At 36.3% G+C, this 16,786-nt stretch overlaps 1 protein-coding gene and 1 non-coding gene across 2 annotated transcripts; both read left to right on the forward strand.

Annotated features, from left to right (window-relative positions):
- The first annotated feature begins 3,387 nt into the window (after positions 1–3,387).
- On the forward strand, positions 3,388–3,494 carry LOC111917770 (small nucleolar RNA R71). Its single transcript, XR_002859003.1, has one exon. It is a non-coding gene; the product is annotated as a small nucleolar RNA R71 (small nucleolar RNA).
- Positions 3,495–11,307: 7,813 nt separating this feature from the next.
- LOC111917707 (coniferyl alcohol acyltransferase) lies at positions 11,308–13,168 on the forward strand. Its single transcript, XM_023913375.2, has 3 exons — positions 11,308–11,724; positions 11,951–12,508; positions 12,761–13,168. The coding sequence occupies exons 1-3, from the start codon at positions 11,308–11,310 to the stop codon at positions 13,166–13,168; spliced, it is 1,383 nt and encodes a 460-aa protein (XP_023769143.1).
- The last annotated feature ends 3,618 nt before the right edge of the window (positions 13,169–16,786 follow it).

Genomic DNA, 16,786 nt, shown 5'->3' on the forward strand with positions numbered 1-16,786 from the left:
CAGAAACAAAACGAATTTAGTTCATAGTCATGATAAAAACAAACTCAAAAACAGATTTAACTAAGCTAAACATACTTAATTCCTAAAGCTAAGTGGAATGATTAACCTAGTTGCCTTGATTCTTCCAAGGATTGAAGATTAGGGTTCCTTAGCTCCTCCAAGGGTTCTTCAATCGCAGATGAAGCTCCAAGAACGTCAAAAGTCCCTTTCTTCAAGATAATGGTTTGGTATTTATAATTATCTCAAAACAGGGTGTACTCGGCGAGTAGCAGACACAACTCGCCGAGTAGGTGCTATTTATCCGTCTCAGATCAGCAGTCTTGACTTATCTTCTGGAATATTCAAGTGTACTCGCCGAGTAGGCTCGAGAACTCGCCGAGTAGGAAGCTTTTGTCCCTCATTCTTCATTCTTTGGTCTCTAATTGCTTCCCCTTGTTCCATTTTACTCCCAAGCATGTCTTTTGGACTGAAAACAAAATTTAAACATTATTAAGTACCTTTTGTCCACATTATACACATAATTGGTTAAAAATGAATAAAAATGTATGCTAAATAATTAACTAATTATGCACATATCAAAATACCCTACACTTGACTTTTTCTTGCCCCCAAGCAAAACTGAAATTTAAACATATTAGAACCACATATGACAACTCCAATCTAACCCAGCCATTATGCCAAGACCGCAACGCATGCATTTGTGTCTAAGATTGTCCTAAATACCCCCATACTCCAAACACTCACAATCCTCATAAACATTCGCCCACTCACCCCGAACTATGCTCATTTTATGCATCCCTCCGAATCCATCCCCAGAAAACCTCTTAACCTCAAGGTATTTTTGGTTGAGCAACCTAAGCATACATAATCTATATAATTACAATTTATGATACCACATTGGAGCTCTTTGGAATTCTTCACTTCTTTGACATTTCATCTTTGATCTCTTTGAATTCACCACCTTGTTGTTTGATTTTTGGTATCTTCAACTTTTTGAATTTCTTTGGAATTTTTGATCTTCATATTTGACTTTTGACTTTGATGCTACAAAAATTCTTCAAACTTTTCTTGTAATTTCTCTCTTTTTTTTTTACATGTTCCTCACTTTTCACTCAAAACCCTACATGCTTAAACAGGGGCGCTCAACTTCAACCTTTATTGGCTAAAGATAACAATTTTCCTGGATACATTTCAAGTACACGATGCTAAACATATTGCATCCCTCAGGCTGAACGAGTTCGTGTTTTTGTCCCATGATTTCACTGGAATAAGGAAGCCACAAATGCACTAGAACGTGTATAGGCTCAACTAAACATTTGGGTTTTCATGCAATTATCAACACAATTCTAACATGGAATCCTAATTTGCTTTTACCAAAATTTTCTCAATTAATTCCTAAGTAATATTTTTGGTATGCAACAATTTTTTTTAAAATTAGCCTAAATTAAGACTCTAAATTTTCTAATATGTGACCAACCCCCTACCCCACACTTATTTTATGCAATGCCCTCATTGCATATTATGCAAAAAAAATAAAAATGCAAACATAGAAAGAATTGGAACAAACTCCCCTGGGGTAGCAATCGATAGGTTGATACTCTTTTCTGAAACTCCATCTTCAATTGACTTTAGCCATGGGAACAGCTCATCCATGCCTTGGGTGTCATGCGTCTCGTATGGTTGACAGCTCAAAAATATCACGGAACAAGCTTCTTAGAAAATCCCCAGTAACAACTCTTCACGAAAAGTGGATAAATGTTGCAGTGAAAGTGCTCAAAACAGCTCTGGAACTCGAAAATTATCAATGTACTCGGTGAGTAATAACGTGTATTCGGCGACTATCTCTTAACTTGGGACTACAACGTGTAATACCCCATGTACTCGCCGTGTTGAGAAAGGGTCTTCCGAGGATGATCGGGACTTGAGGATCCGCCTCCATATCTAAAATTATAAAATCAGCTGGAAAGATGAATTTGTCCACCTTGACCAGTAAGTCTTCGCATATGCCCCTTGGGAAAGTGACTGTCTTGTTTGCTAAATGAATTGCCATGCGAATTGGCCTTGGTTCCGGGGAGATCCAGCTTCTTGAAGAATGAATATGGCATTAGGTTCACACTTGCTCCCGAATCGGCTAAGGCATGAATTGTAGCTAACTTGCGAAATTGGCAAGGTAGTGTTAAGCTCCCCGGTTCACCTTTCTTCTTTGGTAGCTTGTTTAGCATAGCAGCTGAGCAGTTTTCATTGAGGACTACCTTCTTCACTTCTTCAATCTTCCTTCGATTAGTGAGAAGTTCCTTAAGGAACTTAGCATATTTGGGCATTTGGACGACAGCTTCAATGAAGGGTATGTTGATTTGAAGAGCCTTGATATGATCTAGAAACTTCTGGTACTCCTCTTCCTGCTTCTCCTTCTTAGCTCGGGCTGGGTATGGCATTGGAGGCTGATACATCTTTTCAGGTACCTGCTTCTTCGGATTTGGCTATGTACTCGCTGAGTCCATATCTTGTACTCGGCGAGTAGATGTGTCAGATTGAAAATTTTGATTTTCTTCTTGATTTTCTACTTCCTCCTTCTGTGAGTCCTTGGGTGCTTCATTCTGAACAGGGGCCAGAGGAGTGATTATTTTCCCACTTCTTGTTGTAACTATATTTATGTGCGCTCCTCGTGGGTTATTTTCGGTTTTACTAGGAAGTTCGCCTGGTGATCTTTGGTTGATTTGTTGAGCAAGTTGCCCTAGCTGCATTTCTATGTTGTGGATAGATGTTTGCTGGTTTCTAAGCATGGTCCTTGTTTCTTGAATTGCAGCATCATGATCACTATGTCTCTTTTCTGAAGTAGCTACAAATTTGGTAAGCATTTCTTCCAAACTAGGTTTTCTTTCATGTGCCGGCTCCTCCTTTTGGTAAAACCCTCTTCCTTTCTGCCTAAACTTCTCCTCCTTAGACTTCTTGTACTCTTCATATGGGAGTCACTCTTTCTTTGGTTTTTGCCAATCTTCATCATATCGGTCTCCACTTGAGTAACAAACTTGCACCTTCTTGTTGCCATTTTCATCCAAGTCGCAATCTCTAGTAAGATGAGGCCCATTGCAGTTTTCACAATCCACACGAATAGCATGGATCGTTTGATCCATTTTATCCATCCTCCTATCCATGGTTTTTAGCATAGCCATGACCGCGGACAAGTCTTTAGTAGCTGCATATGCGGCTCCCCTAGTAACATCATTTCTTGGGTTGTGGTATTCTCTAGAGTGTTTAGAGAATTCTTCAATTAATTCCTTGATCACCGGGGGTGGCTTCTTTGTGAGCGGGCTTTGCGAGTCAAGTAACTTCCTAGTTGTGACATTGACTCCATAATAGAAAATGGAGACTTCTTGCTGGCTATTTAGGTCATGATGTGGGCAGTTTCTTAGTAAGCTCTTGTACCTCTCCCAAGCTTCATATAGTGACTCTCCAGCTTGTTGTTCAAAGTTAGTTATTGCTTTCTTCAGTTTGGATATCTTGGAAGGTAGGCAAAAGTGATCAATGAATTCTTCTTTCATCTTGGCCCATGTGGTGACTGATCTGGGGGGAAGTGACTTGAGCCAGTCTTTTGCAACACCTTTGAATGTCACCGGAAGCATGCGAAGTAGCTGAGTCTCACGAGGCACATTTGGAACATTAAAGTAATCAGCTACATCATTGACTTCATCCAAATGCTTGTAGGCATCTTCATGGTCTTTTCCATAGAAAGGAATTTCTTTAAGTAAAGCTAGGATATGACCCTTGAGCTCAAAAGTAGCAGTCGTGGGAATTGCGAGTTGCACAAGTCCCGGGCCAGTGTCGCCGCGCATCCTATTCTTCCATTCCCCCATGTGGATTTCATCAATGTTAGCCATGGTAAGAGCTAACTCGTCGTCGGAGTCGGAGTCATGCCTGTATGTGGGTTCTTCTTCTTCCTCGGTGTCGTACTCGGTGTCTTCCTTGATCGGGTCTTCACTTGCTACAGACGCGCTGGATGCTCCTAATTTGCTGCTCTTCTTCTTCCCAAAAACAGTCATCAAATTGGACAAAGGTGACTTCTTTGGTGTACTCGAGCTCTCCACGTCCTTTCCTTTGTTTCTTTTTAATGCTGATTCGGGATCTTCAAACGGGGGTACTAGCGGGGTGTTTGATCCTCTGGTCATGAAAGTCCTGAAATAAAAAAGATAACAACGTAAAAAGAACAAAAAAGTGTACTAAAAAAACGAAAATTAATCTGAAATACTGTTGTACTCGCCGAATAGGTGCGAATGCACTCGGCAAGTATCAGTGAAATTTTGGAAAACTCCTAAGCTTAAGTATATAACTAAAACAGATGCTAAAACCTAATTACTAACTACTAATCTGCAATAAATTAACTTTGTGCCAGTAAACTCACACAAAGGATCGAAAAAAATTAGAAATTAGATTAATTATTTAGAACCGTTCCCCGGCAACGGCGCCAAAAACTTGATGTGTGTAAAACGAACTAGTTTTAATCCTACTTTTAGTTAATAAATTGAGCACACAAAGGCAGTGAACCTGTCTTTTAGTGGTATAGTTGGATAAGTAGGGTGTCAAACTCAGGGAACGGAAATTAATCTAGTAACTAATTTTAACTAACAAGTAATAAAAGTAAAGGGCTTTTTCTCTAGTTTTACAAGACTAGAAACTTAAACTTAGCACTTAAAACAATTAACTAACTAAACAATTAAAGCAAATGACAAATTCACCAAATTTATTAAAGGGTTTCTGTTTAAGTTCAACTAATTCACTCCTATGGTTATTTAAATGGTCAATTAATTATTATTAGTTACCAACTATAGTGGTTAGGTTCATGTTCATTACTCCTAACCCTTAGACAATTAATCAATTCAAGCATGGCCAATTGTTTAATCTAATTAATTCCCTAGTTCAATTGTTTGGATTAAATAAGATTTGTAATTGGTTAGTCAAGTTGGTGTTTCAATTAACCTCTTGTTTGTTGGTTTCTCAAACAAGCTCACACATTAATTTACCCATTCTCTAATTAATCTTAATTTCATATTCATTACTCTTAAGCATATGATCAAGTGTTCACATAACATATGAGGTTAATAATTAAGAGATGTTCATGCAGCTTAATTACCTTCCAATTAATAGAAAATAGTTGTCATTAATGCATAAGGTTCTTTAACAAACTTAATTTAATAAAATCACCAAATAACAATCAATCAAAAAGTATATTCTAAACCATAGGAGCAAATTAGTCTTCCCCAACAGAAACAAAATGAATTTAGTTCATAGTCATGATAAAAACAAACTCAAAAACAGATTTAACTAAGCTAAACATACTTAATTCCTAAAGCTAAGTGGAATGATTAACCTAGTTGCCTTGATTCTTCCAAGGATTGAAGATTAGGGTTCCTTATCTCATCCAAGGGTTCTTCAATCGTAGATGAAGCTCCAAGAATGTCAAAAGTCCGTTTCTTCAAGATAATGGTTTGGTATTTATAATTATCTCAAAACAAGGTGTACTCGGCAAGTAGCAGACCCAACTCGCCGAGTAGGTGCTATTTATCCGTCTCGGATCAGGAGTCTTGACTTATCTTCTGGAATATTCAAGTGTACTCGCCGAGTAGGCTCGAGAACTTGCCGATTAGGAAGCTTTTGTCCCTCATTCTTCATTCTTTGGTCTCTAATTGCTTCCCCTTGTTCCCTTTTACTTCCAAGCATGTCTTTTGGACTGAAAACAAAATTTAAACATTATTAAGTACCTTTTGTCCACATTATACACATAATTGGTTAAAAATGAATAAAAATTTATGCTAAATAATTAACTAATTATGCACATATCATCATCATACAAAAGAGTATGTAAGAATGTGTAAATTCTAATTGTATTATGAGTAATACCTACAAGATGTAGATGAGAAAAGAATAGAATTATATGCATTATAATCTTATCTGTGTATGTATGTATGTCTAGAAATTAATCGTATTGTGTAGAATACATGTATGTTAATAGCAAGGTTGTAAAAATCGTTCGACGGTAGCTCGGCGGTCGACTAGTGATAAGCGATTAATCAGACTCAACGGGGATTAATCAACGATTAATCGAGGACCCTAAATTATTAATAAAATTATTTAAAAATTAATATTTCCTAAAATATTAAGTATTTGGAAATTTTAAATTTTAAAATTTTGAAAATTTAAAAATTTTAGTATAATCTTTTAAAATTTGAAAGCTTAAAAATTTAAAATTTTAAAATTTTGGTGAAATATTTGAAAAATATTTTTTTTTAATTTTTTAAATATTTCCCGCCTATAACCACCAATGACCGCCAAGGCCGCCAAGAACCGCCAAGCCCGAGTTTGACCGATTTTGACCAATTTCCGCCAAGCACCCTAATCGTAATCTGTTCGAGGCTGTCAAGCGATTAATCGCCGATTAATCGACCGCCAAGGCTGATTTCTGCAACACTGGTTAATAGACATAGATGATGATTATGTACTTAATGAGTTAAGTACTAAATATGAAGTTGCAAAATATCTTTATGAGATAAAGAGATAGATTGTCCATGGGACAAGTGTCATGTGATGAGTCACATGAAAGATTAATAGAAGTGTAGAAAGATGATTCCTTTGGGAATAAGAGTATGCTTCCTTTGTGAACGAGATTATATTTCCTGCATGGAAAGAGATGATGATTCCTTCGGGAATGTTAATAGATGATTCCTACGGGAATTGAATATGTGTGGTTAGATAATATTGAGAAGGGTTAAGAGAGTTCTTGAGAGAATCTAAATGTAACCCATGAAAGATTAAGAGTAAGGTCCTGTTTGGTTCGCAGAATGTTGCTGGAGGATTTTGAATTGAAATTGGAAAAGGAATCTGTCAGGAATTTGAATCCAATTCCATATGTTGTTTGGTTTGCAGGAAATGGAATTGGAATTAATTCCAGAATTTGTTTGATTCGCAGGAAATGAAATTGGAATTCATGTAAAATAACATAATTACCCTTTTATCAGGTTTGTTTTATTTTACCTTGTTTTCTAACTTATATGTAAAAATACATTATGAAAATGATAAAAAACAGTAAAATTTCGGTGGTGGTGGCAGTGATGGTGGGGTCAGTGGCGGTGGTAGTGTCAGTTGGTGGCGACAGCGACGACGGTGATGGTGCTGGTGGTAGCAGCGGCAACTGGTGGCAGTGGTGGTAGCGGCGATGCTGGCAATGTTGGTAGTGGTAGTGGTGGTGGTTGTGATGATGGCGGTGATGGTGGTGGGTGATGGAATTGGTAGTGGTGGTGGGTAATGTTCGTGATGGTGGTGGCGGTGGTGGTGGTTGGTGGCCGCAGTAACGGTGGTGACGACGATATTGGTAGTGGTGGTGGAGTCACAGGCAGTGGCGGTGGGTGGTGGTGACAGTGGGGGGTGGTGGCGGCGGCGGTGGTGTTGGGTGGTGGTCATGGCGGTGGTAGTGGTGGTCGGTGGCAATGAAGGCGGTGGCAACGACGACGGTGGTAGTGGTTGTGACGGCAACGATGGTGTTGGTGGTCGGTGCAACAACAAAACGGTGGTGGTGATGGTGGCGGTGGTAGTGGCGGTGGTAGTAGTGGTGGCAGTGGTAGCGGCGGCGGTGGTGGTGGTCAGTGATAGTGGTGGTAATGGTGGTGGGTTTTCTGATAAATACAAGGGGTATTTTTGTAATCTGCCACTTTCCTTGATGAGAAGGAATGTTTTCCATCCAACTTTTGAAGGAATTCACTTTCCTCCATATGGTGGAAAGTTTATTTCATTTAGGAATCCTTTTCCCTCCTCTAAGTCCAACCAAACGCATGAATTCGAGGGAATTGGAATCCTTTTCCCTCGAATTTCATTCCTTTCCTGGCAACCAAATGCACCCTAAGGAATTCACGAGGGATTCAAGAGAGGAAAGAGAATGTCAAGGTATCAGTGAAGGATCAAGATAAGAAGTATGAGATGAAGCAAGAAGAGCATGAAAAGACATGCTAACAGTTAGAGATAAGAACGGAGTAAGAGATAGAGAAGATCATGCATATATAGAGCATAAAGAAGAGTAAAGGAAAGATGGGGTGAGATAGAGTATGAAGAGTGATAGAAAGATAAAGAAATGATTAGAGAAGAGATATAAGCAGATGTAGAGATAAGAGCATATATATATATATATATATATATATATATATATATATATATATATATATATATATATATATAGAATATGATATGAGCCTGAGAAGAGGACAAGAAGGGTATGGGAAGAAGAGTAGATGATAGAGTAAGGGATATGTAGGATGAGAAGGATAAAGAATAAAGTAGAGTCTAAGAAAAGAGGACAAAATGTAGAGTCTATGAAGATAAGAGGAAGAAAGAGAAGAAGAGTTGGATTGCAGAGTATAAGAAAGACAAGAGAAAAAGATTAGAGAATAGAAAGATAGAAGCTAGTTGAAGAATAGATAAAACATTAAAATAGATTAGAATATAACTCACCAGACCTAATATCTGATGTAGTAGACCTATGATCTAATGTAGTAGGCCTATGATCTAATGTAATAGATACGTTTCATGTTTTGCGGGTTCATATAGTAGTCGTGATATGTGAAAAGACTGGAGCACAAGGATTCAGTGTAAAAGAATAATTTTTTAATTATTGAACTTTTCTTTGTTGTTCATTTGTATATATAGATTTTATTTTAAACTCTGATTAACCCTGAGATGTAAAATGTTTAATTTTTATACAATTCCGCAGATATTAGAAAAACTCAGATAATCCCTAAATAATTAGATGTAGAAAATCCTTGTTGTTACACAAACTCCAAAGGGAATATCTCAATTTCAACTCTCTATTCAAAGATTTTCATTTTTTCTAAGATGATGTGACAACTTAAACTAACAATAAGTATGCCACATCATCAATTCAATCCAAATATACAAAGGAAGTCAACAAAAATCATCACCTGAGTAGTAACATGTTTGTGACTTGTTAAAACTCAAAAACTGAATTTCTCATTAAGAAAAGTTAGGGTATATTGAAAACTAAGGTCTAAATGTTATGACTTTTATTTAATACAAAGCTACTAACCAAAAAATTTCTTAGCTCAAGGGTAAGCATGATGCATATCGAAAGGAAATGTCTCATTTTCAACCCTCCATTCAACGATTTTCATTTTTTTAAGATGACGAGGCATGTTGAATCAGCATGCCACATCATTTAATCCAAATATGCAAGCTAAGTTAACGAAAATCACCACCTCAGTGGTAACATTTTTCTGACTTGTTAAAACTCAAAAAATGAAAAGTTTTCTCATTAAAAAAATGGAAAATGACACATACACCCTATGAACTTTCTAGGGTTTACTCTTTTAGTCACTTAACTTTTTAACTGACTTTATGAGGGAATAAATTGTGAGGCGACCTGTCTTTTTGGTCACCTTAACCTGAAATAACTGGTTTCTATCTACCAAATAAGCAATCGAAGATGACATGGCTTGTAAAGTTCACAATTCAGCTACCATAGTCAAAGTTGAGGAATTGTTGAATTGAACACATAAACACACTGACACACACCATATCCTCTGTTTCACTCGTTAACAAGAAAAAAAAAACTTTTTCCTTAAACAATTCATCAGACACACCTCCGTTAAGAACTTCTGAAGAAAACATTAACTCTGCAATTTGTTTGACTTTGATGAGTAAATGCCAACTAGAGTTGCTGATTAGAATTCGACGTACGAATTTCTGGAAAAAAAATCACGAAATCTACATAAGAATCAACTCAAAATAACTTGTTTTACTTCATTGAATCAAATTCATTTTTCAATTCCTTTAATCATGCTACAATAGTGAAATTCTAGAGAGAGAGAGAGATTTACCAATCTTTCTAGTGTTAGTGTTGGTGAAGGTATACATAAGAAGATGAACAATACGCCAACTGCTAAAACTTTGATTGTATGAAGACGATGCCCTCTACAATTCATTATCATAAATTACTCCACTTCCGTCCTAATCGGCAACCTGGAAATATGCCACCAAGTTCATATCTGTTCCTGGAGGAAACATTGATGATATAAGATCGCAAACGGGCTTTCGTGCCTATGGGTATCCACCATTGGGTTGAGGAGCACCGTAGGGGGAGGCTGAGGGTTTGTTGGGAAGAAGGAAAAGGGAAATCTTTTCTGTGCCAAAGATTTGGCTTAGAGGGAAGAACGGGAAGCCTAATTCAACGGTGGCTGCCACTATTGGGACATCGTCAAAATGGGTTTTCTCATTCTGTTTTACTGTTTTACCGTACACTGGAATGACATCCAAGCAAACATTTGGGCTAATTCTAAATTGGATATTGAAAGGTGATCGGATAACTTGGAGATGAGGATGAACGCACAGAGGAGACAAGGCGGTTTTGCATCGTACCTTGCGAGAACAGGTTGTTTAACTTCTTCACCAAATTGCTTCTGCGACAGGTTTTGTTGTGGTGATTTGGGGCGAACGAAAACAATCCATAGCTCTCACCAAAGAATTAGTGGGTAAATCGATTTTCTTATGTTGATTTGGGGATATATGGAAAAGACAACCCAGAAGAAGGATTTGTGTCACTGTGTGTTTGTGTGTGTGAGAGAGGGGGGAGGTGTCATTTTCTATATAATAAACAAATAAATAATTACATCAATTAGGTGAGGTGGAACCGGGTTACCCCTTCGTTTTGTCAAAAGTGACGTATTCGATCCAACAAAACTAATATGTGTCATTCTCCCTTAAAAAATTTTTGGATAAATTGAAAAATGAGGTCTATTATGGCTTTTATGACATTAAACCTCTTTTCATTCCATAGAACCGTTCAGTAACATTACCAAGCAGCATCATTAGATATATGAATTATGCATGTTTCTTAATAGTCAACTCTTTTATCTTCTGTAAATTTATTATGACAAAGGGTACCGTTTCTAGTCTCCAACTACCGTGTGGAACGAATGCTAATGCTTGAATTTTACTATCGCTTTTATGAAAACGACAAAAGAAATACATATTACTTTAAGACCACTATTCACAAGCAAAATTGTGTGCTTATTTTCATTATTTATTAAACTATAGTTCACACGTGCCACATGCTTTATGTGTTTCTTAGTATCTATTAAACAAATACTTCACACTAATTTAATTGAAGAATGACATTCCAACTGGTACACTAACCGTGTGATATTACACATGAAGGACTCCTATATATATACCTAACATTGTTAATCTCGACCTCCAACACTTTCCGCCCTCCTCTCTCTCTCTCTCTCTCTCACACACACACACACACATATGGGTATTCAGGGTAAGAGTTACTCGGTGCAGGTGACTGAGAATTCAGTCGTGCATGCTGACGAACCATGGAATGACCACTGGTTACCCTTTACAAACCTAGACTTGCTTGTTCCCCCATTTGATGTGGGCTCTTTCTTCTGCTACAAGAAACCATCCCATGGGAGTTTCCTCAACATGATAAACACCCTCAGAACTTCCTTATCCCGAACCCTCGCACTCTACTACCCACTTGCTGGTGAGATCCTATGGAATGCAGCTGCCAGAGAGAACCAAATTCACTGCAACAACCGAGGAGTTCACTTCATCGAAGCTGTTGCAGACGTGCAGCTCAAGGAACTCAATTTGTACAGTCCTGACGAGAGCATTGAGGGTAAATTAATCCCTAAGAAGCTACATGGTGTGCTTGCTATTCAGGTAATCACTTATTTTAACCCATATCTATGGTGTTTGGATAAAAAGCGGTTTTAACCGACACTTTATACATATGAATTAATTAAAGATTTAATGCTAAGTTGCCACTGTTAGTGTATCAGCACATCCCTGTCCAATCTTGAGATCCACTGACCACTGGCAATTTATTTCTTTATATATATCCTTTGTTTATCATGGAAAACTTCTAATATCTTTTCATGATATGCAGGTTACAATGTTTACATGCGGAGGCATGGTGCTAGGATGCATGTTTGATCATCGGGCAGCTGATGGATACTCAGCTAACATGTTTATCTCTTCATGGGCAGACATGACACGATCGGAAACTCCATCTATGTTGCCTTCCTTTCAGAGGTCGATCCTTAATCCAAGGTCCCCAACCAGTTATTCCTCGTCCATAAACGATGTATTTTCTATATATGAACCCACATCCTTTCCCAATAATGAAGAAAACCATGATGGTGGAGATCCTTTATTCATTAATCGGATATTCTACATTGAGGGTGAGCAGCTTAACAGGCTACAATTGTTGGCGAGTGAAAGTGGGAGTAGGAGGTCAAAGCTAGAGGCGTTCACCTCTTTCTTGTGGAAGATAGTCGCATTGAGCTTGGAAGAGTCAGGAAATCACAACCAAATGTGTCATGTGGCTCTTGCAGTCGATGGAAGGAGTAGATTGAGCCAGGGAGATGGAGAAGAGAAAGAAAAACTAATGGCTTCGCACTTTGGCAATGTGTTATCCATGCCTTCTGGGGCAAAAAGATCACAGGTAAGGAACTTATTCTAGAACAACAGTATTTGATTAATGTATAAAGAACTACATAATTTGACTATGATTGCAATAAAACATTCCCATAGAATTATTCTTTTTGTTCCTGGTTTTCAAGTCAACTAAATGTAGTAATTTCGAACTTAATTTTTTTTGATAGATTCATATGTATAATTAATGATTGTTTTTTCAACAACACGACACGTAAAATGGCAATAAATATAATTAACTCTCTTTCTTTTGACATGTTAGGAGTTGATGGATATGACATTGAGCAATATAGCTATGGAGGTTCATGAGTTCTTGCAGACTGCCACTGGGAAAGACCATTTTCTTGACCTGATAGACTGGGTTGAAGAACGAAGATCAATGCCACTAGTCGCAAGGGCTTTTGCGAGCACAGAGACATCGATGATGGTGTCATCAGGACAGAGGTTCCAAATCATGGACAAGATGGATTTTGGGTGGGGTAAGGTGGCATTCGGATCATGCCATGTGCCACGTGGAAGGAAAGACTTTTACGTGATGACTTTACCAAGTCCAACGAACAAAGAGGATTGGGTTGTCTACATGCATCTCCCAATGATTCATATGAACTATATTGAGGCACATGCTGGGCAAGTGTTCACTCCGATTAATGTTGATTACCTCGGGCTATAAGACATGTATTGATTAAAAATAATGTTCGACTTTTTAAAAATTTGCATGTTGTTCTTGTGCTATTAAATAAATATTTATTTATTTTTTCTAAATAGGACACCTGTCCTTTTAAAGACAACACAGAATTCACCGATCGATAAAAGTGTAAATAGGACACTTGAAAAAAAAAGTATTATATATTTTTAGCTACTAATTAAAACTTTTTAGCGACTACATGTATCATCGATAAAAGTTCATTGTGAAAACATTTCCAAAGGTAGAATTCACCCACTACTAGAAAACTAAGTGATTACTTCAACAAAAAACGGTTGCAGGAAATCCCTCGTAAGGTAATTTTTTCGTGCGAATTACCTAAAAACTTTCCTACGGTTTTCTTATGGAATATTTTGTTACAAATTTACCTACGGAGTATCTAAAGTTTATTTGCCTATGAAACACTTACAAAGTACTTATGAATTATTTTCCTATAGAATGTACATACTAACTGTTTTTCCTACAGAATATCTACAGATTTTATTGGATTTTATTTCCTACATAATATTTATTTCCTACAAATATTCTATTATTTATTTTGCCAAATTTTATTGAATACAATTCCATCAAAAATTTGTTGTTATATTAAATTTATAATTTAAAAAATATCCAAATTTTTTGCTCAAAATTAATGCGAAAAAAAACACAAGTAATTATAACAATAGTTGAAGACCATTACATTCATTAACATTGAAATAATCAATTACATAATATTCATACATTCAAATACTCAAAATACTATTACAATATCATGGAATAAACTAAGAACTAGCCAATAACATAACATTCATTAAGTGTTTTAAAACAAAAACTAAAAACTATTTGGTGGATTACAAGGATTCTCATAAAAGCCACCAATTGTTGCCTTTACAATTCCATTCCATTTCTTTTCACATTTGTTATATTTGTAAATCCGTTTGATTTTTCCTTTCTTTCAATTGCATCAATTTATCTTTGCGTTTGATCCATGGTTTGTTACATGCTTGACACTTATTCATGTTGTTACACACCATAATCAATGTTTTAACACAACATAATCAAAGATCAGAAAAAAAAAATACAAATATAGTCATAATTGACGCTTGTTCCATTTGGTAATAAGTGACATACTTACAAGATATCCAACACATCAAACGGATCATTATCTTCAAAAAGAAAGTCATACATGTGAGGAGGGTACACAATTAATTTGTATAGGAAGCGATCCACCTGATTAATCATGTATTAGAATATAACCTAAAAAATGAATGTTACTTAATACATCAATTATCATCATCAGTTGCCTTGATAAGTCATGACATTCTTGAGTTTGTTACTAAACTAGAAAAACGAAAAATATAAATTTCACTCTAGTGTTCTTGTTCAAAAATATCTTTGATCTTCTTGCTTAATTAAGTAGTATCAAAATGCACTAAGTTGTTGCAGCTGCCTATGCATCAGTTATAGCAGCATTTTGGGGACTTAGTTCTAGGAGTTATCGATCATGAGGCTCACTACAAAAACATCAAAGCTTCAAACATATTATACAAATTCGATTTTCATACTACCATTCAGAAATTATACTCAAAGAAAAAAGATTATGGCATAAAAAACAGACATCAGTTCATACATATTTGCTTTCATACATATTATATTGATTAGATTTCATATTACAAAGTCTCGATCTGATACAAATTATAACATATAAAGCAAAATCGAGTTCATCAGTTAAGAAAATCGACTTCAGAATTGAGTTTTCAAAATCGATTTCATACAAATTATAATGATTCTATTTTATAGAAAATAAAATCGGTAATAGAAAAATCGAGCTCATATTATAAATTATCAAGTTCATATTGCAAAATATAGAGTTTGGATTGGAAAAAATCGATTTCATATAGAGTAAATCGTACATTATTTCATACATATTTCAAAATCGATTACGGTAGAAAAAATGATTTTAGCAATCGATTGTAAGTTATAACAACAAAATGTTAGAAAAAAAATAAGAAACTTAATCGGTGATTTTTTATTTTTTATTTTTTAAGGGTTAAATGTCATTTTTTTTTGTTTTATTTTTTTCACAACATTATTATACTTTGTTTACTTAGCTTTCACGAGGTTATATATAACATAAATGTACAAACAACCGTATGCACCATTAGACTCTCTTTATTATACATAGTACATACAACCGTGTGCACCATTAGACTCTCTTTATTATACATAATACATAATACAAAAATTACATATCTTTGTTCTTAGAACCATAATTAACCATAATTCAACATATACATGATATACGAAATGTAATACATACATATGTGTGTGCGTGAATAGTCCTTTCTACTAAAAATAACATGGATTTATATAAATAAAAAAATGAGTAATGGTGCACGTAATTGTATGTTCATTTATATTATTTATAACTTAGTCAAAACCAAGTAATATAAGTATAATGATGTTGTAAAAAATGAAACGAAAAAGAAAAACGACATTTAATCCCTGAAAAAGAAAATGTAAGATCCATAAAAATCATGCCAAATTTAAACTTTTAAAATCATTTCAAAACTCATGATTATTACAAAAAAAAAATCGAAATAGTATAACGTCAGTGTATCCCAGAAACATAGTCATAAAATGTGAGGAGTTATACGATCAAGCCTTTACCTTCCCGCAATCCTCTGAGGTACCTGAAACCAAAACTGAAACTGTAAGCCCAAAACTTAGTGAGTTCCCCCAATATACCGATACATAACAAATAGTACTCATAATAACAACATGTAATGGGTCCACAACTCTATAGACTGGATTGTCCCCTAGGCCCATAGTATGAGTCTAGCTTGCCTTTCGGGCCCACATCTCACATCTGGCTTGCCTCCGAGCACACATTGATCATAAGTATGGTTTGCTTTCGAGCCCGCAACTTATGACTGGCTTGCCCCCTCTTCAGTCCTAGAACTAAAACATAACTGATTTGCTCTCAATACGAGTCTGGCATACCACTTGGTCCTCAGCTCGTATCTGGTATGCTAATGAGTCCTCAGTATGAGTCTGATATGCCTTCTCGGCCCTCAGCTCATATCTGGCATGCCAATGAGTCCTCAGTATGAGTCTAGTATGCCTTCCCGACCCTTAGCTCATATCAGGCATACTCCAGGGTTTGTTGGTCACTGCACGAGACAGTGCAACCTCAACCCTACCCATACAACATGTCTACATATACAACTAATTACACATATAGATAATCAAATGGTAACACATGTAGTCCTACAAATCTACCTAACTGGCATAGCAAACTAGCATGTATAACTATCTCATACTCAACACATCATCAACTACAGGGATATCAAATCCAATGGGCCGGCCTTGGTGCCTTAGACCCCTTACTATAGTGAGGATAACTCACCTCGAAATGTCGACCTGAACTGAAGAATCGAACTCCTGAATCGTTGTCTCACCAAAAATCCTGAACTATCCAAATAACGAATATTAAGTCAATAAATGGGAATATCAATCTTGACCAAGTCCTACAACTATTCATAATCCATTTTTCCTTTTCCCTAATTTGGGCCAAGGCCCAATGCCAAATCCATGATCCATAAG

This window comes from Lactuca sativa, chromosome 4 (assembly GCF_002870075.4).
Source record: "Lactuca sativa cultivar Salinas chromosome 4, Lsat_Salinas_v11, whole genome shotgun sequence".
Classification (NCBI taxonomy): Eukaryota; Viridiplantae; Streptophyta; class Magnoliopsida; order Asterales; family Asteraceae; genus Lactuca; species Lactuca sativa.